The sequence below is a fragment of the Danio rerio genome, chromosome 8 (assembly GCF_052040795.2).
Source record: "Danio rerio strain M-AB ecotype USA chromosome 8, GRCz13ab, whole genome shotgun sequence".
Lineage (NCBI taxonomy): Eukaryota > Metazoa > Chordata > Actinopteri > Cypriniformes > Danionidae > Danio > Danio rerio.
This window is the reverse complement of record NC_141028.1, coordinates 6,797,454-6,822,427: the sequence shown is the minus strand read 5'-3', so window position 1 is coordinate 6,822,427 and position 24,974 is coordinate 6,797,454. Positions and strand designations below refer to the sequence as shown.

Sequence of the window (24,974 nt, the reverse complement as noted above, 5' to 3'; positions counted from 1 at the left end):
TTTGAAAACACAATGCTTAATAAGTGTGAAAGTGATACATGCAAAAATGGCTTGCCATATCAGTAAAAAAATATGGAGTTTAAGTCAAAAATGGCTTGCCATATTTTGAGAAAAATAATGCTTAAAAATAATTTATTGGAAAACTATAAGTCTGATAAACCTTAAAGATATAGCAACAAAATCTAACGCATCCAAATACAGCTTTTGGCCAAATTTGGGGCTTGTATAATTTTTTTATATGCTCGGATTATAAAAATTTAATATTTAACATTTTTTATTAAAAAAAAACAATAAGTCTTATAGGCATGAGGAGATATAGCAACAATCTTGAATGCAGAAGGCACATTTTGACCACATTTGGGCCTTGTGGCATGAACAGCCTAGGAGGAGATACGTTTGTTTTCAAGGACAGAGTAGTATAACAGTATGTTGGCTTTCTCAAGCCAACATAATAATAATTCCCTAGCTAAACATAACAAGAAATAGGTCCCCCCCCTCCCTTTTATAGTTTTAGTTAAATAACTTTAAATGAATTAATATGCATTAACAACAAATATACATTAGTTATTTAGTCTAATGATTACTCTGAACATTTGAACTATTTATTGACTTTTAACTGTAAAGTGTATCTTTATAGAGTGTAATATAAAAGAAAAGCTTCTGACGGCAGCTACAATTTCAAACTACTAAAATGTCTTTTTGTTAGGCTGTAGAGTTAAATTCTTCACATTAAAAGTCAACAGAGCAGAGATCAAGGTCCCATAATGCAATCCAGAAACTGTTAATGAACATTTATTTTTGACAGTGCAGAATCAACCTAAAATAAAACACAAATGCAACAAACCCAAGCTTTCACATGGATGCAAACACGGATCGGTTATAATGATGAAAAATTGTTTGACGTTTTGACCGAGCTACTGAGAAGAGAGATGGATGCAGATTTAGATATAATTTCCACATGTTTCCACAAGAAATTCTTGGTCAATTTCTGACCCCGGTGTACAGAAACCACCCCATGTGTGGTCGAACAATAGATTGCAAGGATCAGACTTTGATATCCCGAACCATTTAAGTTCCTGTTTTCATCCATTTATACGTTTTTTGTAAACATTAATCACACACTTTCCGAGCCTGTGATCATCAGTGTTGAGGTAAATGGTGCTCTGGGGTCTAAACACAGGATCCCCGGAGCGAGGGCTGGAATTTTAAGCAGACGTTGTCATGTTGCCATGTTTCTGTGGGCGATGGCTTTCTCATGTGCACTATGTTTGGTTCTCGGCGGCTCTCACGAAGGCCTGAATGAAGCGTATCTTAGTCCCGTGAGAACACTGTGTTACTCAGACCCAGGAAATGTGCAACCTTGCTGTGTCAAGCCAATGACAAATTCAAGACAGACTAGTGTGAAAAAAAAAAAAAAAAAACGATGCACTTTGCTTTCAGACATGCAGACAGATTAATATCGGATGTGTTTTCTTGGGCACCTTCATGGGTGACTTTTAATTAAAATCTTGAGGAATGGTTTTGACAAGAATAAAGCCTAAACCTTTTATTAATTCAATTCAGTTGCACGCAAGATGTTTATGTCTTGTTTTTAGTTCAAATATCTGAGATTTCTTATATCAAGAAGCATTTTCTAGACTAGTAACATATTGTTTTGCTTTCAGAAATGAGTCAAAATTAAGTGCGTTTTTCCTTAAAACAAGCAGAGTTTGAAATAAGTTTATATTACTTACGCCTCTGGCCGATAGTTTTGGTTGTTTTAGGAAAAAACTAGAAGACCATTGTACAGAAAATTCTTCTTAGTTTAAGCATTTCTAGATATTTGAACTAGAAACAAGATGTAAATTGTTAAAAAAAAAAAAAAAGCAAATAAATAAAGTATGCACGCTGCAAAAAACATGATGTTTTGTCTTGTTTTTAGTCCAGTTATCTTAAATTAAGAAGCATTCTCTCGACTAGTAAAAAATAAAGTTTTAAAAAAAGTACCGGTAAACTGTGCAACCCTATTTTTTCTTACCATATTGGCAGATAATTTTTGTTTGTTTTAAGGAAAAACTCACTTAATTTTGATGTTATTTATGAAAACAAAACAAAACATTTTTTAATTGTCCTGAAAATTATTCTTGATTCAGGAATTTGTAGATATTTGGACTAGAAATGAGACATAAATTCTTTTTTAATAACTCAAATCCAGGAAATCCAAGAAATACTATAATACTATAATACTAAAAAAAATAAAAATATATAATATGAATGAATATTTCATTTTTAACAGTCCTAAAATATTATTATTATTTTTTTGTTTATTTAGTTTAATTGACTAACAAAAATACATAAAAATTAAGATAAAAATTATTCCAAATGAAATTCGTTACAGGAAGTGATTTTTTTTTTTTTTGTGTTTCCTGTTGCCATTTTTTTTTCAGTCTTATCAGATAAAAATTCAATGTAATTCCAAATTTCCTTTTAGTGAGTTGTTGTTTTTAAAAGATTGATGCAGTCATTGTAGCTAAATCATATTCACAGAAACAGAAATGAACTGATTCAGATGTTTGTCTGAAGCATCAGAAAACAAGGCACAAATTCTAGTTTTGCTGCTTAATGCAGACTATTAAAATAAAATAAAGTGGTCTATTGATTATTTGTCGGCACAAATGTGTGAGCATTTTAGTGACTTTTCCATATGCAACATTAACTATTTTAGAACCGTTAAAGACGATAATACCATTTAAAGACATGAGAGGCACCGCCAATGCACTGTAAAAAAATGCTGGGTTCCACACAATCGATCTAAGTTAGGGCATCATGAAAGAATTCATTTAACATATTAGTTTTTACAAATTTAAGTAAATTGAACAAAAAACTATAAAGTTGTCCCTCAAAAAAGTCAAGAGTTTAGTTTAGTAGAGAATAGTTCGAACAAACAGCAAACATTTTTTGAGTGTATTTTGGTGCCATATTATCACAGTGTTGCCAAAGTACCGGTAAACCGTGCAACCCTATTTGTTTATATTTTCTTACCATATTGGCAGATAGTTTAGCCTGTTTTAAGGAAAAACTCATTTCATTTTGACTTATCATTTCTGAAAACAATCAATTTTTTTATGATTGTTCAGAAAATGCTTCTTGATTTGAGAATTTGATATTTAGACTAGAAACAAGACATAAACTCTTTTTCACTGCATATCCACATTTCCATTTCTAAGTTAGTAAATTACTTAGAAACCATTTCTAAGAGTAAATTGACTTTCTTAATAAACCCTCATGATCTTATTCTGTATCATTCATGCATGTTTTTATATAAATGTTTTTTTCTTTTTACTGAATCACCTGAAGATACAAGTTAAAACGAGTCTCCAATGGCATTTATTGCTGAGTGCATCAGCCTTTGGTCGCAGCAAACTCTGATTAAATGCAAAGAAATCATTTGAAACTCTAGATGTTTCCATTTCACGATGGTAAAAGCATAGTGTCCTTGAATAACAAGTGATCAGTGATGCATTTTTGGTCTACACTACTCCTTTAAAAGCTCCTATGAAAGAGACAGAAGGTATTACGTCAACATTAGCTGAACATTCTGTCTGATGAAGCCGCTCTCAGATTTAATACCGAGTTCCACTGTGATTTATTGTGATTGTATTATTAGCAGCATCCCGCAGCGTGTGACCTTTTGTGCCTTTGTAATATATTAGATTGCACTAAAACAAAATTTACATTTGGAGCTAAAAGGCTGGCCTGCTGCCGCATACAGCAACACTGGATAAAGAGGGAGACGGTGAATATGACACTTGAACAATAAATGTCCACTTGAGAACAAGTGGTCGACTGTGACGTCACAGGGATCTGAGATGCTGTCTGAAGGGCTCTTGCACTTAAAATTGTTCAATTGGGGTCATTTTAAACTTATTTTCTGGGTTGTCCTGCTTCATTTCGCTCAATGAGTTTAGTAGTTTATTCTTGGTGTGCATAAATTGATATTTTACACTGTAAACACTGAGTTAACATACTGATTTGCATAGTTGCAATGTCATTGTTTGGATAAATGGGCTATATGCATACAGACTTTAAATTTTCAGTTCACCAGAAGCGCTTGGCCTGGCTGACTGTCCTTACATTACAAAATCGCCACATTAGAAGGTGCTGCATGTAAGTTTTTGACTCTTCTAAAGCATAAAAATACAATATTTTTGCAGATATTTATAAACTGCTAAGAGAACATTCTTGTTTATCTGAAAAACAATGCTAAAGTCAGATATTCTGCTTTGAAAATGTGCGTTTTGTCCAAGTGTTGCAACGGCTGTCTTTCTTTTGGTCATTTAACCTGCCCAATGCCAGTTTAGCCATCTATATTTCGGCACCCCTGGGTTGCCTTGGTGGAAAACAGCATATTTGATTCATTCATTCAGTCAGGAAGGCTCTCAAAGTGTGTCTGCGACCAAAATTTTGGGGGCAATTTTGGAGTGTCTATTTAAGTTAAGTGCTAATAGCGCACCTCATTGGAATAAGCTAGTCAAGCGATTCCTGCCCATCACCGTTAGATTGACACATTGTGAGTGGCGTAGCTCGTAAAGCGCATAGCAACATGTTTTGACACGATTGATTAGGGCTGCTCGATTATGGGAAAATCATAATCACGATTATTTTGGTCATAATTGTAATCACGATTATTCAAAACGATTATCAGTTGAAGTCAAAATTATTCGTCCTTCTGTGAATTTATTTTTGTATATAAATATTTCCCAATTGATGTTTAACAGAGGTTTTTTTTTACATTTACTATAATATTTTTTTCTTCTGGAGAAAGGCTTATTTGTTTCATTTCAGCTAGAGTAAAAGCAGTTTTTAATATTTTGAAACCTATTTTAATAGCTCGATATTATTAGCCCCTTTAAGCAATATATATGTTTGATTGTCTGCAGAAGAAACTACTGTTATACAATGACTTGTCTATTTACCCTAATTAAGCCTTTGAATGTCACTTTAAGCTGAATACTAGTATCTTAAAAAACATCTAGTAAAATATAATGTGCTGTCATCATAGCAAAGATAAAAGAAATCAGTTATTAGAAATGAGTTATTAAATCTGTTATGTTTAAACTGCGCTTTTAGCATCTTCACTGTATTTTTGATTTTATTATTGATTAATAATAAAAACAGTCGGCAGCAGCAGGAATACCGCACGCTGTCACTTTAAAAATAGTGCGGCTCTGATATGGTTTCTCTTTCTCGTGTCTTTTGATTCTCAACTTTGTTTGTTTATTACACAAATGAGGGTTAATATGAATAATCACTAAACACCGCGCTCGGAAACAAATGTGCATGTACTTGACCATTAAAGCGCTCACATTAAGATGCCGTTAGGTGTGTGTGTGTGCGCTCTGCTGTCTGAGGCTAAGCGCGGCGCTACCTGTCCACATGCATTGAGTTACTGCCATGTGATTGGCTGATTAGAAAGTTGCGTAAACCAGCAGTTGGATAGATGTACCTAAGGGCCTACTCACACTATGCCATCCGTACCGTGCCCAGGACTGTTTCCCGGATCGTTTGAGAAGTGTGAGTGCGCTTAATCGGGCTCAAGCACGGTTCACTTGGCCGGCCCTGGCCCGGTTGGAAGAGGTGTGGCTGAGCCCAGTTCACTTGGGCTTTGGTGCGATACGCTTGTGTGTGAGTGCAAACCGCGCTAAAGCCTGAAACTGAAAGCGAGACGTGACTTTTAAGGGACTGTTATGGATTTATTAATCATTCTTACTGTTCAGTGAATGCAAACTGCCGTCGTTTATTAAAGACGCAAACCCCTCACTGCACGACAGCTGCGCGCCTTCAGCAGACCTCCTCATTCCTGTAGCACGAGCGCTTTATGATTGTTTATGAGTGCCAAAAGTGGCAGATCTGTTCGGCGAAATATCTGACTGCGTGTCACCGCATCTCTAAGGACTGTTTGGCGAAATATTTGACGGCATCTCAAACGACTGAAACGGTATAATAGAGAAATCTCCACTGTGCTGCTGAGCGTGCCGAAGCCCGTTTGTAGTGTGAGCGCGGGCCGTCGGGGGAGACGGGAGGGGGGACAAGCGTGCTTTGGCCCGGTTCGAGGCAACTGTACCTAGTGTGAGTACGGCCTGAGGCTAAGCGCAGCGCACACACACACAACAGCATCTGCTCTTTTGCGCTTTTAAAAATATGAATGATGCGCATCCCGTGCTGCAAAAGTTACATTACGGCACTTGCTTTTAGTCATTTTCACGTGGAACTGAGCTTTGCAGAGGCAAAGAGTTTTCACACGTGTACAACTGGAAAGGGGGCGGTACGTGATGGAATAATCGTTTATCTCGATTAATGGTTTTTCATAATCGTTAAAAGCCGAAATCGAAATCGGATTTTTGATTAATTGCACAGCCCTACGATCGATCATGAACCCGGTTTAAATCCAGCGTCTGATAAACACGTTCTTCTTTTTTTTTCCCCGCTACATATCAGATTTTGCCTACTCTTCATCACGAGGAAGACAAGTAGGAATCATTAATAAGTGAGTGTATTATGGAAGACTCAAGCCACCTTTCCACTGCACACGAAATTTGGACACGACTGTCGAAATACGCCCCCTTGTGGCAGCCGCACAGTATTTTCAGTGTTGTCGTGCACCACGAGGGAGAAGCTGATTCTCACTGTGTCCGAAATAAAGGAGAGCAAATGCAAGAGGCTTTATTCTCTGTGCGTTTACATGGTTTAATGAAGGAGTGAAAACTAGAAACTCATAGACCGCTAAAATATTGGAGGGAATGTGGAGACAACATTAAAAATATATATTTTTATTACTTTCTTACTTACATTTATGAACAGAAAAGTTTTTTTTTTTAATATAGACTTTTTATAATTCAAAAAATAACCAAATAAAGTCCTACATCTCATCTCGCGCACACGTATCTGCTTGGACAACACTGGAATACATCATATTCGGTCGGCCGGTCGCATACGGTCTAGTCGCAGGAGTTCAAATATTTCAACGAATCTGCAGCTCAAGTCGGATCCGAATTTTCCACATACTGAGATGATCGGAACTCAACACAGCTCCCGGACTGCTCTCCATCGGAAATGAATGACTTCCGGTCTGTCGCTTGTCGTGTGCAGTGGAAAGGCGGCTTCAGATTCAAAGAGCTGGATTGGAGAAGTGTTATTTCCAAATCATATGCATTATAAGAAGTTATACATTAAAAATACTCTTAATTATATATTTTGAGTGCTGCTTCTGTGAACTTGAACAAGTGTATTAAAATCCATTAATTTCCACTAGTTGTATTAGTATATTTTTTCAAAGTATGCTTTAAATGCATTAAATGATGTACAGTACATATATTTCTAGTCTAATAATAATAATACATATTAAAAGTATACATACATATAAAAATATACATATTAAATGAAGGCCTCATAAGTTACTAGCAATAATAAAAAGATGAGTTTTAAGAAGTTTCTTAAAACAGTCCAGGGAACTGGCGTTTCTGATGTTTGTGGGGAGAGCATTCCACAATTTAGGTGCACGATAAGAGAAAGCCCTGCCTCCTATGCTGCTAAGTTTGCAACGGGGCTGATACAAGGTGAGCCCTGAAGCAGAGCGTAGATTGCGAGAGGATGAGGATGTTGATATCAGGTCACAAATATAATCAGGTGCAGAACCATGAACAAACAGCTTTGTAAGTTAACAAGGTTTTAAAATCGATGCGTGACTTTACAGGCAACCAGTGTAACTGCTGAAGAACAGGAGTAACGTGAGAGTGAGATAATGTGCGAGTTAACACATGTGCGGCTGAGTTTTGAACATATTGTAAGATCTTAAGTGAATTGGCTGGCAGACCCCCAAATAAAGAGTTACAAAAATCTAGACAAGACGTAATAAAAGCATGGACAAGCTTTTCAGCATCTGGGGCCTCATGTATCAACGCTGCGTACGCACAAAAACTTTGCGTACGCCAGGTTTCACGCTCAGAATCGCTCACGTTTGGATTTACTAACAATGAACTGAACGTGGGAATGTGCGCAGCTCCTCGCCAGCTTCTTGGCTGGCGTACGCACATTTTTTGTGCGTGTCTATTTTATTTCCATTGGCGACTCCTAGAGGCCGTTGTGTTAAATTGCTCACCACAAAGTGTCTGAGCCTTGCAATGGCAGCTGTATGAGACGGGTTCATCTAGCAGGTATATAAGGTTTCCATACCATACAGTTGAGCAGCTAAACATTAAAGCACAATTTGCAGCGGTCACCTGTTTTCCCAATGTAATCTGAGCGATCTACTGCACGCACATTGCTATAAAGACACTATCTGAAGATGAATTTGCATGCGTGAATCAGAAACATTTCCATTCAATAAATGTGCAAATAAAATATGTTGCACAAACTTATTGATGATTCCTACTTGTCTTTCTCGTGATAAATAGTCGGCAAAATCTGATATGTAGCGCGGGAAAAAAAAAGAAAGAGTTCATCAGACGCTGGATTCGAATCGAGTTCATGCTCGAACGTGTAAAAACATGATGACATGCGTTTTACAAGTTGTACCACTGAAACTGTTAAGGGTACTGCAACATTTTACACCTATAAACCACACTATTTCTTTTCTAATTCACTCAGTGCGATATGTTCAGACCCAACTGTGTTAACCGCATCAGCTAAACTCTCCCACTCTATTTTTTTCTTTTGTTGTTAATTCCGGAGAACAAACTTGCAAATAACACCGCTTTTCTCCGGTCTACCTCCGAAAGCAGCACCTCCAATTCACATTCTGTTCAAAGTTTCTCTTCTTGCTTGCTTTTGCCGTTGCTTTTTCGTTGGGTTTTGCCAAAGTAGAGTCATTACCATATTCATACAGGGGAGGAGGCAGGGAGGGGTTTTGTGCTCGTGCATGTTGCGCTCAGTTTCACGTTCATTCGGATGTACAACTATAAAGACACTATCTGAAGATGAATTTGCATGCGTGAATCAGAAACATTTCCATTCAATAAATGTGCAAATAAAATATGTTGCACAAACTTATTGATGATTCCTACTTGTCTTTCTCGTGATAAATAGTCGGCAAAATCTGATATGTAGCGCGGGAAAAAAAAAGAAAGAGTTCATCAGACGCTGGATTCGAATCGAGTTCATGCTCGAACGTGTAAAAACATGATGACATGCGTTTTACAAGTTGTACCACTGAAACTGTTAAGGGTACTGCAACATTTTACACCTATAAACCACACTATTTCTTTTCTAATTCACTCAGTGCGATATGTTCAGACCCAACTGTGTTAACCGCATCAGCTAAACTCTCCCACTCTATTTTTTTCTTTTGTTGTTAATTCCGGAGAACAAACTTGCAAATAACACCGCTTTTCTCCGGTCTACCTCCGAAAGCAGCACCTCCAATTCACATTCTGTTCAAAGTTTCTCTTCTTGCTTGCTTTTGCCGTTGCTTTTTCGTTGGGTTTTGCCAAAGTAGAGTCATTACCATATTCATACAGGGGAGGAGGCAGGGAGGGGTTTTGTGCTCGTGCATGTTGCGCTCAGTTTCACGTTCATTCGGATGTACAAAAGAATATGCGTGAGATTCGGCGTACGCAGTGTTTCATACATCTGAATTTTATTCTGCGTACGCACATTTACATCTTTGTGCGTACGCAATGTTTTAGTATGATTTCCACGCAAGTCTTCGTACATGAGGCCCCTGGTGTTGAGAGAAAAAGACGGATGCGGGCAATGTTGCGTAAGTGATAAAATGCAGTTTTTGTTAACTGTTTAAAATGAGGTTTGAGGCTAAGCTGAGCATCAAAGAGGACACCAAGATGTTAAAAGGAGTTAAAAGAGATTCATCAACTGTCTACAAAGATTTAGCTTATTTTTATAACAAAAATGCAAGCAATACATTATAGATTTAATTTATTCAAAGAATACTATATTAATAATTTTTTTTTTATTCAACTAGAGGTACGGGGTCTACAAAATATTGTGCCCAGGGGCCTCTGAATTCTTAATCCGGGCCTGCAAGCGGGACTGAGCCAAGGCAAACACCTTGATATAATGTCTGCTTGTCTCCACCAAAAAAACAACAACTTCAAAATAGATAGACAGATAGATAGATATTTGGTAACTAAACCAAAAGAGTAAATAAAAGCACAATGACTGTTATATGCAAACTCTCCATTTTGGTGCTTCACTTCCGTGGGAGTCACCTACGTAGCAACAGCCGTACACAAAACAGCAGCTTGATGATGCAAGCGCACCAGGGTTCAGAACGAAAAACACAGTGTGAACACAAACCAGCCGAGAAGGTGGCAAGGGGGATAATCGAACTTGTGTACCAGATGTGAAAGCACCCTTGGATGTATATGTAAATTATATAAATAGTGAGGTTATTTTTCTTGTTTTAAGGAAAAACTCATTTCATTTTTATTACTATTTCTGAAAATAAAACATTTTGTATTGAAAAATGCTTCTCGAGTTGAGATTTGTTTTTGAATTCTCAGACTAGAAACAAGACAAACCTTAAGTAAAAAATAATTTTCTTATAGTGTAGACTGGGTTTAGAGCAGTACGAAAACTCCTCTTTTAGCCCCCAGAAAGACGGTAAACGCTGATGATAATATATTGAAGATGAGGTGAAGTGTTCCGACTACTAGTCACAATAGTACTGCAAAAATAACCGTCCCCAGATGACTTGGTTTATGCTTCCATAAACAGGGTTTTTCCTGAGCACTGCCATAAATCAAAAACAGCCATTCTGAGATGCCTTAACCGACCACAGTGTGTTTATAATATTAGTGCTGTTTGCTGGACGAGCACCATGATTGCTATTGTTTAAATTCAGTGCTGTAAAGGCATTTGTTGAGGAGGTAAAGAAATAAACTTCAATGAGTAACTCGACCTGCGTTCATGTGCTACACACTTGAATGACATCTCAAATTGTGCTCAAATTGTGAGAAGTATATTACACCTTTTAAGTTATATGTGATTTTTCAGACAATAAGGCAGGCTGACAATAAAACTCAACAGCAAGGACATTTCTATCGACTCAAAGATGGATTTTTGACAAAATAACCATCCAAAGATTATTGCAACCACAAAACTGCTTGGTAACCTCCCATTGCCTCTTTTTTTTGGTGGACAATGCATTGGATTGCCTGCTCTGTGAAGAATCCAAATGATATAGCAATTTAGTTTGAAAAATATCCATAAAAACTAAATTATAGCTACAATTCTTGACCACCACAGGCAAGATCACTGAAGACAAAGAGAAAAGAAAAGTAGTGCTTTCCCATTCACCATATATGTATGTGTGTGTGTATATATATATATATATATATATATATATATATATATATATATATATATATATATATATATATATATATATATATATATATATATATATATAAAATATATATATATATATATATATATATATATATATAAATATATATATATATATATATATATATATATATATATATATATATATAAATATAAATATATATATATATATATATATATATATATATATATATATATATATATATATATATATATATATATATATTTATTTATATACATACTATATATACACACATATAAATATTTTTATACAACAGTTCTGTCTGGTTCTTGAATCTGATTGGCTGATAGCCGTGATATATTTAAGTAATATAAGCACCCGTAAAGCCTCTTTACCCTTTGTGTATTACTCCGCCCACATACAGCCAGCAAAAAGCAGACACTACAAATCTAAAGTTTGAAAGATGCTTGCTCAACTGTTTACCTGTCAACTTATGATTTGAATCCAAGGTAGAAGAAAGTAGTTCTCTCCCTGTTTGATTTTGTTTTTATATTTACAATTATGCCGTCAAACTGTTGTATAAACGCAATATCACACTCGTAGCTGTGTGATATGGCTGTATGTATGTATATATATATATTTGAGCAATATCACATTCGTAGCAGTGCGAAATGGATTTACATCAGCACTGGTGGGAGGCATGCCTTAGTGCCCCCTCCAGTGCCGATATACAGCCATATCGCACTGCTACTCGTGTGATATTGCATTTATACAACACTTTGACGGCATAATTGTGCTATCAGCAGCTATCACTGCTATCAGCAAATCAGATTCGAGAACCAGACAGAACTGTTGTGTATAATATATATATATATATATATATATATATATATATATATATATATATATATATATATGTATAGTATATTATATGTATAGTGTAAATATATATATGTGTGTGTGTGTGTGTGTGTGTGTGTGTGTGTGTGTGTGTGTGTGTGTGTGTGTGTGTGTGTATATATATTTGTATATATATATGTGTGGTTGGGGGGGGACCGTATATTTACCTACCTAGTGAAACTTAAACATGTAGTAGAAATCAGTACTTTTTAGTTGAGTAAGTTTTTTAGGCCGTACTTCTTTACTTTTACTCGAGTACAAAAGTGTAATCAGTACTTCAACTTTTACCAGAGTCGTTTTAAACATGAGTATCTGTACTTCTACTTGAGTAAAGGACGTGTGTACTTTTGCCATCTCTGCGCAATTGTCAAAAGAAATTTGACACTTTTTATTGTGTAATATATGGCATATTGTCTATTATGAGATTGTTGTTTGTCTGTATTGTGGCTCCATGCTGCTGAACAGACTCTACTAATTTGAGCTAAATTTAATTAAATGTTACTCAATCCATACCTGTTGAATTTTTATTTTTAGAGCTGATGAACAGCCTCCACAAAGTTTGTGTTAAATGTAAATAAAAATATTGATTAATTTTCATTAACATTTGGGTTGGTTTCAATTAAAAAAAAAATTTTGTTTAAAATGTGCTTTTAAAATAATAAAAAATAAAAACTGTTTGCAGTTACTCATTTTAAACAAAGAGCTTAGAATGACCAAGAGGCGACACTAAATAGAATGTTCCATTGCAACAGCAGCGCCCAGCAACAGCCCCGGATTCCACCATTCTGGAGTGAAAGCGATCGGCTGTCCATTGGATCTTATTGCTGTCGCGATGACAAGCAGCTGCTTTGTTTTTTATTTATTTACTTAAAAAGCGCATTAAAGCTGAGATACATCCTGACAGATGACAAAACAACACTTACTATGACAATCACCAGCACTTTTAATAGTTTATTTTACATACTTATAATATGCTGTTGTTCTATTGGAGTTTTCATTCCTAAATGGCCGCCACCCCATCTAGTGGCTGTTTCCCAAATTGCACTAGAGTGTTGCCTCTTGGCGATTCTATGCTATTTGTTTTAAATGGCTAATTTTATTAAATAAGCTATTTTAATTAATTGTTACTTAATGCATACTTGTTGAGTTTAGGTAATAATTTTGCTTGTAATCTGTTACCTTAATTTTAGATATAGGGTATTATTTTTTTACAGTGTAGGTGGCGTGCATTTTCAAATGCAAATTAAACAACTTTTTGTTTAAATGCATAAATGATTATATATCCCTAACACTATAAGTAGACTACCAGTAAAGATATGACATCCAAAATAAAAACATTAGTCATAACTTTGAGACACATCCTCTATAAATAAAGGTCATTGCATCCCACAGGGTCCAGATTTGAGCCCAGACCTCATTGTTTTTCCCGAACATCGCCATCATCTCATTACATGTTTAAAACCCTCAAAAGTATTAAAAGTAAACTCCCTTCTCATTTCATTTCTCATCATATTTCTCATACTCGATCAATACAGCATGATACATTTCCATGAAACTGTGAGCAGCTCATCAGTCACCAGGGAAAATGCGGGAATCCACTGCTGGAATCTTATCGAAACCATCATCAAATTCTCATGGTGGTCCGTTTTCCGATGCTTTGCTCAAATCACAAATATTCCCGAAAACGTTTATGATGCAGTGTGTTTTATTGGATATCATCCACATTGGAATCACATGATTTTCTTTCATCATAGAAACAAACACAACAACAGAAGTGCCACTTGTTATAAGGCCATTAAGCAACACAAGTTGGTCATTTTGAGGTCGCCGTCACATATTCATTAGAATTAAGGTCAAGTATCAATCACATTGAGGTTTGTGCATTTCCTAGGTCATAGTAATTGGAACACAAATTATGGGAAGGGTTACGGTTGGTCCCTCTGGGAAACAAACACATGAAAAAGTATCTCATATCTCTGTATTGATGTAGCAAGTGTGCGCATAAATAAGGCGATCATGCAGGAATACCAGAAAGACAGATTGAAGATTGATTTTTCCATTCAAGAAGGATTCTGTGCATCACAATTTGACCATCAGAGTTTTCTTCAACGTGAAGTCTTTCTGGATTAAACTCAATGCAAACAACCCATGCCCATTAACTGTAGTGCAATTTCAGAAACTAAAAGTAAACTGAGAACAAACAGTCCAAAATATAAAAATTGATTTCTTTTTTTTTTTTCTGTATATATACATACACATATAAACACTCATCAGACATTGCTCAAATAAACGAAAACAGAAAGAAATGTTGCTGGTATTTATCACAGACCCATGCAGGACACCACATCCAGTATAATTTCCGAGCAAACAGCTTGAACGCGTGCACATTTACTCCTTTTAAAGGAACAGTTGACCCAAACATGACATTTTGTCTTTATTTGTTCAGTCTCATGTCATTCCAAACCTAAAAACACAAATCATTTAATAGCAGCTCAAAAATATAGTATAAGCATATGTAGTCTGTTTGACTTGTGCTTTGAAATATTCTACTTTGGAAGAACATAATACAGCTGAAGTCAGAATTATTAGCCCCCCTGAATAATTAGACAGCTTGTTTATTTTTTCCCCAATTTCTGTTTAACAGAGAGAAGATTTCTTCAGCACATTTCTTATCATAATAGTTTTAATAACTCATCTCTAATAACTGATTTATTTTATCTTTGCCATGATGACGGTAAATAATATTTGACTAGATATTTTTCAAGACACTTCTATACAGCTTAAAGTGACATTTAAAGGCTTAACTAGGTTAATTAGGTTAGCTAGGCAGGTTAGGGTAATTAGGCAATTTATTGTATAACAATGGTTTGTTCTGTAGACTATTGAGAAAATATATAGCTTAAAGGGGCTAATAATTTTGTCCCTAAAATGGTGTTTAAAAAATTAAAAACTGCTTTTATTCTAGCCGAAATAAAACAAATAAGACTTTTTCCAGAAGAAAAAATATTATCAGACATACAGTAAAAATTCCCGTACTCTGTTAAACATCATTTGGAAAATATTTTAAAAAGAAGAAAAAAAATCAAAGGGGGCTAATAATTCTGACTTCAACTGGATATGAAGTTTAACTCTATAAATCCTGCTGGTTTCATTTTAAAATATGATTGATAATTGTTTTTTTTAAGCATTTAGTGAATGCACTCAAAAAAATGACTTTGCGGTCGGCGCCAGTGGTGTGGTGGTTTGTGCGTCGACACATGCATTCCGATGCTCACGGTGACCTGAGTTTGATTCCTGCCTTGTGGTTCTATGCCGATCCTTACCCTCTCTCTGCTTTCCAAGCTTTCCTATCAACAATATCTACTGTTCTATACAATAAAGGTGAAAACCCCTAAAACTACTTCTACTTATTTAAAATGAGTTGAAAAATCACAATGAGTTTGTGTTTTTTGGGGGATAACTTATTAATGTTCAATTGACTTAAATTTGTAAAAACGATCAAGTTAACTGGGGCCTCATGGTGGCGCAGTGGGTAGCACGATCGCCTCATAGCAAGAAGGTCACTGATTCGAGCCTCGGCTGGATCAGTTGGCATTTCTGTGTGGAGTTTGCATGTTCTCCTTGTGTTCGCGTGGGTTTCCTCTGGGTGCTCTGGTTTACCCCACAAGTCCGAACACATGCGCTTCAGGTGAAATGAATAAGCTAAATTGTTCGTAGTGTATGTGTTTGAATTAAGGTGTACCAATGTTTCCCAGTGATGGGTTGCAGCTGGAAGGGCATCTGCTGCGTAAAACATATGCTGGATAAGTTAATGGTTCATTCCACTGTGGCGACCCCTGGTTAATAAAGTGACTAAGCCAAAAAGAAAATAAATGAATAAGGTAACTTAGTTGATTTGTGTTGGGACAACATGAAGTAACTGTGTGGAACCCTGTATTTTTTTTCACAGTGTGTTTACACAACGTTAACGTACTATAAATTTAAATGTTTTTCTTTGGTTCTGTTTTATGTTCTGTTTTAAAGAAACATCGACTGGCCTGGTAAGGATTTGATCCAGTGGCGTTCTTGCTGTTTGGCAACAGAGCTAATCACTGGGCCGCCGTGCCACCCTGTCTATGAAAAGAGAGGAGTAGCAGCGCTGGGAGGGGGGGATTTTTCAAGATGAAGATAACTGAGGTAAGAAACGCTGGTTATTTTTAGTAAGTCAGGAATCATCTGATTAGTGCATCATGTGTTAGCTAATGCGGGACCAGCTGTGGTCAATCATAAACACTTGATCCTCTCAGTTAGTCTATAGACCATTTCAATGTGGTGATGTCATTGTCCCATAAACATTTCCTGCTTGATATTAAACTATTTGCTCACTTAACAGGAGGCAATTCAATCATAACTTAATGTTGAAATAGTTATCGCAACAGTATTTGTCAATATGTGGACCTTTTTGGACTCTTGGAAGCTATGGAAATTAAAAATGTAAAGCTGTGACACATTAGGACCATTGTTATCGTTTACATCCCTCAAAATGGTCTATAAATAAACCATACTTGGTTTGAAATGACATGAGAGTGAAATAAACAAAATCTCAATGATAAAAAAACAGTGAACTGTCCCTTTAACAAGCATCAGGAGAGTCACAGCAGCTTTCAGAAGCTATGTTTCCATCCAACGATGCAAATTAAACTCGTGCGCAAAACTAAAATGTTGCATAAAAAATTTGTGAATAAAACACCTATGTGAGTCAAAGAGAAGTAAAGTTCCTGATAAACTGGCGTAACATATATTAAGTTGAGCTGAGTTTGCTGTAGTAGGAGAAGCCATACCTGTCAATATTTGTCTGTGAAAGTAAGAGAGGTGGTATGGTTAGGGGTTAATGAGACTGTACCAATGTTTAGGACCGAAAGGTGGTGGGTGAGGGATTGTGGTGGGTACTCTACCTCTACTCTATGGGTGTACTCGCACTATACTATCCAAACCATGCCCAGGGGGTCCGTTCTTCGTACGTGGATTACTCAATTAGCTGGATTTGGTTATTGACGATTTGACATGATCCAGGATCGTTTCGTTCTTCAAAGCTGATCTGAGAGTTGCTGTCATAGCAACAGTTCTGCTAGCTCAAACCTGGTCAGGAGCAGGTTTAATTCATATAAACAGGATTAGATCGGCTCAGTTCAAGCAAGGATGATACAGAAAGTATGTACCGAATTTTGATATTTTCTTACAGTAGTAGTTATATACACTTGGGAAAATACTCAATTTTTTAAAACTATATAAAGTTATAGTTAATAATAAAATAAATGAAGTAATATAAAAATTAATCTTATGTTATCTGCACCCCCGAAATGAAAGTACAAAGACTGCCACCTGGTGGTGCAAAGAGAAAAGTTATTGATATGAACCTTTTAGATCGCTTTAGTACAATTTGGTTATGATAATAGAAATGCACAGTATGTGACTTTTCAAAAGCAATAATACATTTATGCAGTCATAAACATGTTTGGACAGTTAAAATGACGGTGATTTGATGCTTCATAAAAGTTGCAGACGCCTTTACCAATATCAAAATGCTTTTGTAAACATCCAGTTATTCTTTAACCCTATTAAAAAAACGGCTACTATAATAATACTATGGGTACTATAATACGTAAAATCAGCTCTAACTGTAAAACTAAATGAACTGCTCTTGACACATGAAAGGGCCAATCATGCAGACCACAACAAGGTGAAAAGTTATCGCGTGTCATATTAAACAATGTGTTTCCAATGAATTTGATGTAATTTAGCTCACATGGATAATTGAATATTAATCAGATGATGTCATTACGCTGCTGTGCCGTCAGCCAATCGCTGCATTGCTGATCATGATTGCGAGGATCGATAGATCCGTCCTTCACAACACACACAGGGATCTCAGATCAGTTCATCCAGACATTTTAATCCGATTCGCGAACTTGTTTGAAGAACCAAATTAGCCAGAGATCAGTTATCAAGATTAAAATCATCTTAGAAAATTTTTATACTTTGCCAAATCATCTTAGATAATTTACGTCAGCTACGGAGAACAGACCCCAGGCGTGTTTCCCAGATCGTTTGAGAAGTGTGAGTGCTCTGAATCAGGCTCGTTAGCCGTTCAGTTGGCTGGCCCTGGCCCGGTTGGAAGAGGTTCACTTGGGCTTTGGCGTGGTACGCTTGTAGTGTGAGTGCAAAGCCCAATACTGAATACGAGACGTGACTTTTAAGGGACTGTTTCATATGGATTTATTAATCATTCTTAATTTTCAACGAAAGCAAACTGTCATTGTTTATTACAGACACAAACCCCTCGCTGCATGTCGGCTGCACCTTCAGCAAACCTCTTAATACGTACGTTCAGCACGAGGGCTTTAATGATCATTTAAGAGCGTTTTATTCATCTACAGTATGTAAACACAAGAAAACAACATAAGCATTAAACCAAACACTGTAAACAGCTCATTCACAGCCACTAGACATTCCTGACAGGGTATTTGAGTGTCAGAATGCTGTGAAACTTCTATATAGGAGATATTATTGTTGATTATAAATCGCGAAATTTTAAAATACTAATTTGTGCGTCTCCTGACTTCCAGCTGCAGCTTGTGGCTGGTGTATTCTATGAAATTTTCTTACCCCTTGGTTTCGAGTGTGGTCCTGAAAAATCTCTCTTTTGAGGGCTATCTAGCCCATCCCTTTAGCCCTACGCCTTTGAGCTAAAGAGAATAGGACACCCCAACCCCCTTCATGTGAACGCGCAAAACAAGGGTTAGGGGTAAAAGGTAGAATTGGGATTTGGCCTAAATGTGCAGAGGCTTTGGAAGCCCAGATACTAGGGATGTAACGGTATCAGAATTTCACGGTACGGTAATACCTCGGTATGAATGTCACGGTACGGTATTTATTGAATCATTTACAGGAAAAAACAAAACTTATGAAAATACTCCAAAAAAGTGCCAAAAGTGTCAATGACATACAAATTAGCCATCTATCTGTAAGCTTTGAAACAGGAACTTCAATTTTAATAACAAAAAAATATTAAACCATGTAAAAAAATAAAGTTTCAATTTAGTATTGTTGAAAACTCATCACATTCAACATTTAATCAATCACTCACTTAGATAAAGATGGGTTTAAAGGAAAATTATCATATAACTATAATCTGGTAAAAGCTGGTATCTCTGGGTATTTACAATGTCCCCTGCAACAGAAAAAAAACCCTCTCATTTGGGACTGAGGTTTCTGGGACAAGAGAGATATGACTTGGCCCAGGTTGACAGCAGTGGGTAACCTTGTGCATTGTTTTTCCCCCACTTGAGAGGACAAACCATAAGTGAGATAGAGGTCTCATGTCTGCATCAATCTGAACAGTGTGCTGACAACATCGCTATTCAGTACGCGCGCGACAACACAGTTGATAAGAACTTGCGCGACAACACAGCTGATAAGAACTCACGCGACAACACAGCTGATAAGAACTCACGCGACAACACAGCTGATAAGAACTCACGCGACAACACCGCTATTCAGTATGTGCGCGGCGACAACACCCGCTTTAGAGTTTTCCAGCTCTTTTTGATCCCCGCTTCTAGCAGCACACTCCATTTCCGCATTACTGGATCTGTAGCGACAACAGACCGCAAGGGATGATGGTCAAGCATGGGCTGATGGGAATTGTAGTTTTCGCTACCTCCTGTTCGCTTCATTCGCCTGAGCAAATTTTCTCAGAAGACCTATAGTTTTACCGAGTCATGCGACTAAGGTAATATCGGAAAAAATTATATTGCGGTATGACGGTATTTACAATACCGTTAAATCCCTACCAGATACCTTACACCAGGGGTCCCAAACTCAAATTGGCGAGGGGCTATATCAGTGACTGGCAATTCACAGGTGAGCCGTTTTAACATTCAAGCACAACAAAAATGTGGAAACCTAATGTAATAGAAGGATTGTATATGTTGTATAATCAAATGACCTTTAATAGAGCTTTAGTAAAAGTAGACCACTTACGCGCATATATTTTAACATTTAAATCAGCCCCAGAAATAATCTGCATGTGCGTTACTCTCGACAGCAGACTGAAACCAAAAGTAACTGGTGGGACTTATAGTACAGTACTTTAAATGTCCAGTAAGTGGGGGGTCAAGACCACAAGTGGCTATATGCAACTGCACAAGAATGATAGTGATTCACAAATAGATGTTTTGAGGGGCAAAATCTTTATATATTTTTGACGTCAGTTGCGGGCCGGTGGGAGGAAGACCCTGTTTGAGACCCCTGCTCAAGACAGTTCTGGAGGTAATTAAAATATAATGATAGTAATACTGAACCACTGTGGTGACAGACTTTGGCTGAGGGATTTTATAAGGAGGAAAACAACATTTGAGATGTTTTATAATCTGCTTGCTTTGCTGAGTTGTCCATTAAAGCTGTCCGATCACACACATTTTTATCATCACATGAGCTGTTAAAACAAAGTCACATGACCTTTGATGCAAATGCTAGATTTATTGTGTTTTCATTGTAGTTTAAGCTTTCATTTGTAGTTTAAGCTCATTTTCTTTTATCTGATAAAAAGTTTATGCTACTTTTAAGGTTTTATAATTTTAATGCAATGTTTTTAATGCGATCCAAAATGCACTGAAAAGCAACTAGCTGCATTGGCTGCTTGAGGGTTGTAGCTTTAGACAGATGTCAGGTTGGTCAAGATTACTCGTGTTCTTTTTGGTGTAATCTATTCATAAACACTGACATGTGGAAAAACAGCACCCCAGTGCGTCCACGTCCTGGTTATTAAAAAAAAGTTGAATGGATTTTTCTTTTTTTTGTACATTTAGTGTATTATTTAATAAACGGATTCTTTCACTGTTATTATTATTATTATTATTATTTTTTAAATGATTGTTTGTACTTGGTTGTGTTGTTTGGTTGTATCATATATAGGGGTGTGGTAGATATGGAAGATTGGGGTGGGATAAAAAAAAAACAGAATGTTGTTTCTTCTGTATATACAGTTGCAATCAGAATTATTAAATTTAGAGTAACCATTATCCTTATCGTTGTAGATATGTTTGATTGAGTGCCATTGTGTAATTAATAATTAAATTAAATTATTTTCACAGCATGTCTGATATAATTTTTACTTCATGGAGAAAGTCTTATTTGTTTTATTTCGGCTAAAATACAAGCAGTTTTTCATTTTTTAAACACCATTTTAAAGTCAAAATTATTAGTCCCTTTAAGCTATTTTTAAAGGTATTTTTTATACAATAACTTGCCTAATTACCTTAACCTGCCTAGTTAACCTAATTAACCTAGTTGAGCCTTTAAATGTCACTTTAAGCTGTATAGAAGTGTCTTGATAAATATCTAGTCAAATTATTTACTGTCATCATGACAAAGATAAAATAAATCAGTTATTAGAGATGACTTATTAAAACTAATATATTTAGAAATGTGTTGATAAAATCTTCTCTCAGTTAAACAGATATATGATAATAATAATATAATAATAAATATAATAATAGCTAATAATTCAGGGGATTTAATAATTCTGATTGCAACTGTATGTGATGTTGTATCTGCACAAAATGCTAATAAATATAATTGGGGAAAAAGCATTGAACATTTTTAGAAATAGAAAGCTGATACAAATAAATTTAAGCAAAATATTGCCAAAATAATGTACAAACTTACAAAGTGTAATATATATTTTCCTCTTTAGCATTTTTGTTTAATATTTGGCCTATTATGTAAATTTGAGCTATAAATTTTTTGGATTATTTATTATTTGGGTTATTTATTTATTTTTGTTAGATAAGCTCCAGATTTGGCTTCAGTATTGACTAATCTAATGCATATGCACAAAATACTATTATAAAGCATCCTATGAAAAATATTAATGTAATAGATTTGACTGGGGTGTACTCATTCATCCTGAGCACTGTATATAATAAAAATAAAACGAGAAATTAAATATAATTAGAAAAAAAAAGTTGGATGGAAACATGGCGTTTCTGCTTCATCGAAAGGCATCAGGCTTTTTTTCTTCATAAACTTGTGTTCTGAAGTGTCAGCGTGAGTCTCCGTCGACTGATTTCCCCTTGTGTGTTTGTTCACACTGCATCTCCGTCCTCACACAGCGAGAGTTGATGGATTTTAATGACGGGGAGTGAGTTTTGCGCAGGCGGCTCCGGCTGCGGTGAATCCGCTCTCACGCAGCAGCACGTCCTCAGCAGGTTTTTACCGCACATGCCCGCCATTTTGGCTCCAACACTCACCCCCGTGCTGACTCCAGTCGTCCCCACAGAAGAGGTGCGAGAGGGGGCTTGCCAATCCCGGCCATCCCTTGAGGAAGGGCTGCGGGACAAAGCAATGGAGGAGGACGGGCTCAAACGTGATGGATTGTCACGACTCGAAAGACCCAGAATCTGAGACTGGCCGTGTCTGGGACTGTGGCTCTGGTAGAGCGTATGGGACGGTGTGGATCTCTTGCGAAGGCATCGCGCGCCCAAAACGCTCAGGAAGGCTTTCTTAAACTCCTGACTGGAGCAGGGGTAGATGATTGGGTTGATGCAGCTGTTAAAGTAACCCAGCCAAAATGTGATCTTGAAGACTGTGTCCGAGGGTCTGTACGTTGGGAAGATGGAACCTAGATATGGGAAAAAAGCAGAAATTAGTAAATACAATATTATTTACAATATAATACAATAAAAGTACAAATTAAATATTATTGATTTAGTTTGCTCACATTGCTAGTTTTGTGGTCAACAATTCATCTGCGCATGTCATTAAGAAAAAAAATAGTTTGCACTTGTAATATTAAGTTAAAATCTAAATACCAAAGGTATGGGGCGTGGCTTACATACTTAGCCACGCCCCTCCAGTTTTGACAACAAACAGAAATGGTGAGGAGGATGAGTCTGTTATGTTGTAATAACTTTCCCCAAACCCTTTTCCTGATCTTTCTGAATGAAATGCTTACTTTACTACATCCAATCAGCTCACAGTACAAAAAACAAGCCACGCCCACTGTTTTCTCATTTAATATTCTGTTTCTGTAGAAACTGCATCACAATTCATAACAAACAACAGTGTTAGAAAATTGTCACTTCATATATTCAAACATTAGATGTGCGCAACACTATATATATATATATATATATATATATATATATATATATATATATATATATATATATATATATATATATATATATATATATATATATATATATTGAATTGGATCAACTAAATTGACCGTAGTGTATGAATGTGTATGTGTGAATGAGTGTGAATGTTTCCCAGTACTGCGTTGTGGCTGGAAGGGCATCTGCTGCGTAAAACATATGCTGGATAAGTTGACTGTTCATCCCGCTGTGATGACCCCTGATAAATAAAGGGACTAAACCGAAGGTAAATGAACTAATAAATGAATGTATATATACATCATGACATGATGTAAAACAGATGAAAAATGTAAATAATGTCTTGTATAGAAATTGTGCAGTATTTGTGCAGTCTCTCTATTTTTCAAATCTTTTTGACGTTGTTTTACTAAGTAAAATGTCAATAAAAAACTTTGAACAAAAAAAAAAGATAGATTAGCTCCATATTTAGCTTCATTACTGACTAATCTAATCTAATGTATATGCACACATATATTATTGTATTATTGCATCCTATTAAAAAGATTTATTAAAAAGATTTGTCAGGGGTGTACTCATTTATGCTGAGCACTGTATACATTAAAATGCTAAAATAAAACCATTTCGAATATGTATTAAAACCACACGCACACGCAAAGAACACCCTGTAAAATTGATCTGGACATCAATATTAATGCGTTTGCAATTGACCAGTAATTTCCAGACTTGAATCTCTGTATTTAATAGATGCTTAAATGGATATGTTTCAGCGATTTCATTTTCTCAGTGAAAAATATTGAAGACCAATCGCTGTCAATGATTAATGGGAGCTGAAATGAATAGATGAGGAGCATAGAATGGGAAAGGTTAAGTCAGGTGGAGAGAAAAGCGTGTGAATGCTCCTGAAAGCACCTCTGTCTGACAGGACGGATAACTACGTCATGCATCACAATGCCGGCCAAGTCTTTTTATAGCATCTGATCTGATCTCACGCTGCAGCGTTCCTCCGTTAATCAAGGTTAATAGTTTTATTCAAATTGCCGTCATAAATCCGGCCAATATGATCAGAGAAGAGCCCTTCAGAGGAGAGGAACTGCTCAGCGTTATAATAAGGACACAGAGAGAGACGAGGAAATCACATCAGCTTGTTTAAAGCAAGTCACTGCAGGCAAAAACACTGCTTGTTTATTCATACTCCTGTTCATTTCAGATTTGGGGATTTTTATTTTATTAATTTGTGTTTGTACAATTACAATATATTTTTTAAAGGGGAGCTATTATGCAATAAACATTTTTATAAGGGGTTTAACTAGTTAAACTCTGCTGTTATTTTGGGATTTTCTGCCTGGATTTTGCCTATACCTAAATTTAAAAGCTTCCCAAATCCACATGCAGAGGTGTAAATGCAAATATTTGGTATCATTTTAAAGAAAACCCTTTGAATTTTCATAAAACACTATTGAAAGTGTTTAAAATATCTGTATATGTTGTCTGTGTTATAATAAACACCTAAAAAAAGAGGCGCTTTTTGTATTTTTTTAATAAACTCAAATTTGAAAGTATACCTTTTAGGTTCTGTGTGGTCTAGGGTGCTGTAATTAATTTTGATGGTT

At 36.0% G+C, this 24,974-nt stretch overlaps 1 protein-coding gene and 1 long non-coding RNA gene across 3 annotated transcripts in view; one reads left to right on the top strand and one right to left on the bottom strand.

Moving 5' to 3' along the window:
* LOC147842538 (uncharacterized) overlaps nt 1–24,974 on the top strand; it is a 60,414-nt gene that overhangs the window by 13,018 nt on the left and 22,422 nt on the right. The window contains exon 2 of the long non-coding RNA XR_015497516.1: nt 16,226–16,378. This is a non-coding gene — a long non-coding RNA (uncharacterized LOC147842538). The remainder of the gene's footprint in view (nt 1–16,225; nt 16,379–24,974) is intronic.
* Nucleotides 20,941–24,974, bottom strand: part of adra1aa (adrenoceptor alpha 1Aa) — a 57,606-nt gene continuing 53,572 nt past the window's right edge. Inside the window, exons 3-4 of one of the 2 annotated variants that reach the window (XM_087264005.1) lie at nt 21,789–22,865; nt 20,941–21,227 (exon numbers count right to left, since the gene is read on the bottom strand). In XM_087264005.1, the coding sequence (XP_087120131.1) occupies nt 22,330–22,865 (536 nt within the window). In that variant the 3' untranslated portion in view covers nt 20,941–21,227; nt 21,789–22,329. Of the gene's footprint in view, nt 21,228–21,788; nt 22,866–24,974 lie in introns of those variants that run through there. The other variant, NM_001324454.1, reaches the window with a different exon arrangement.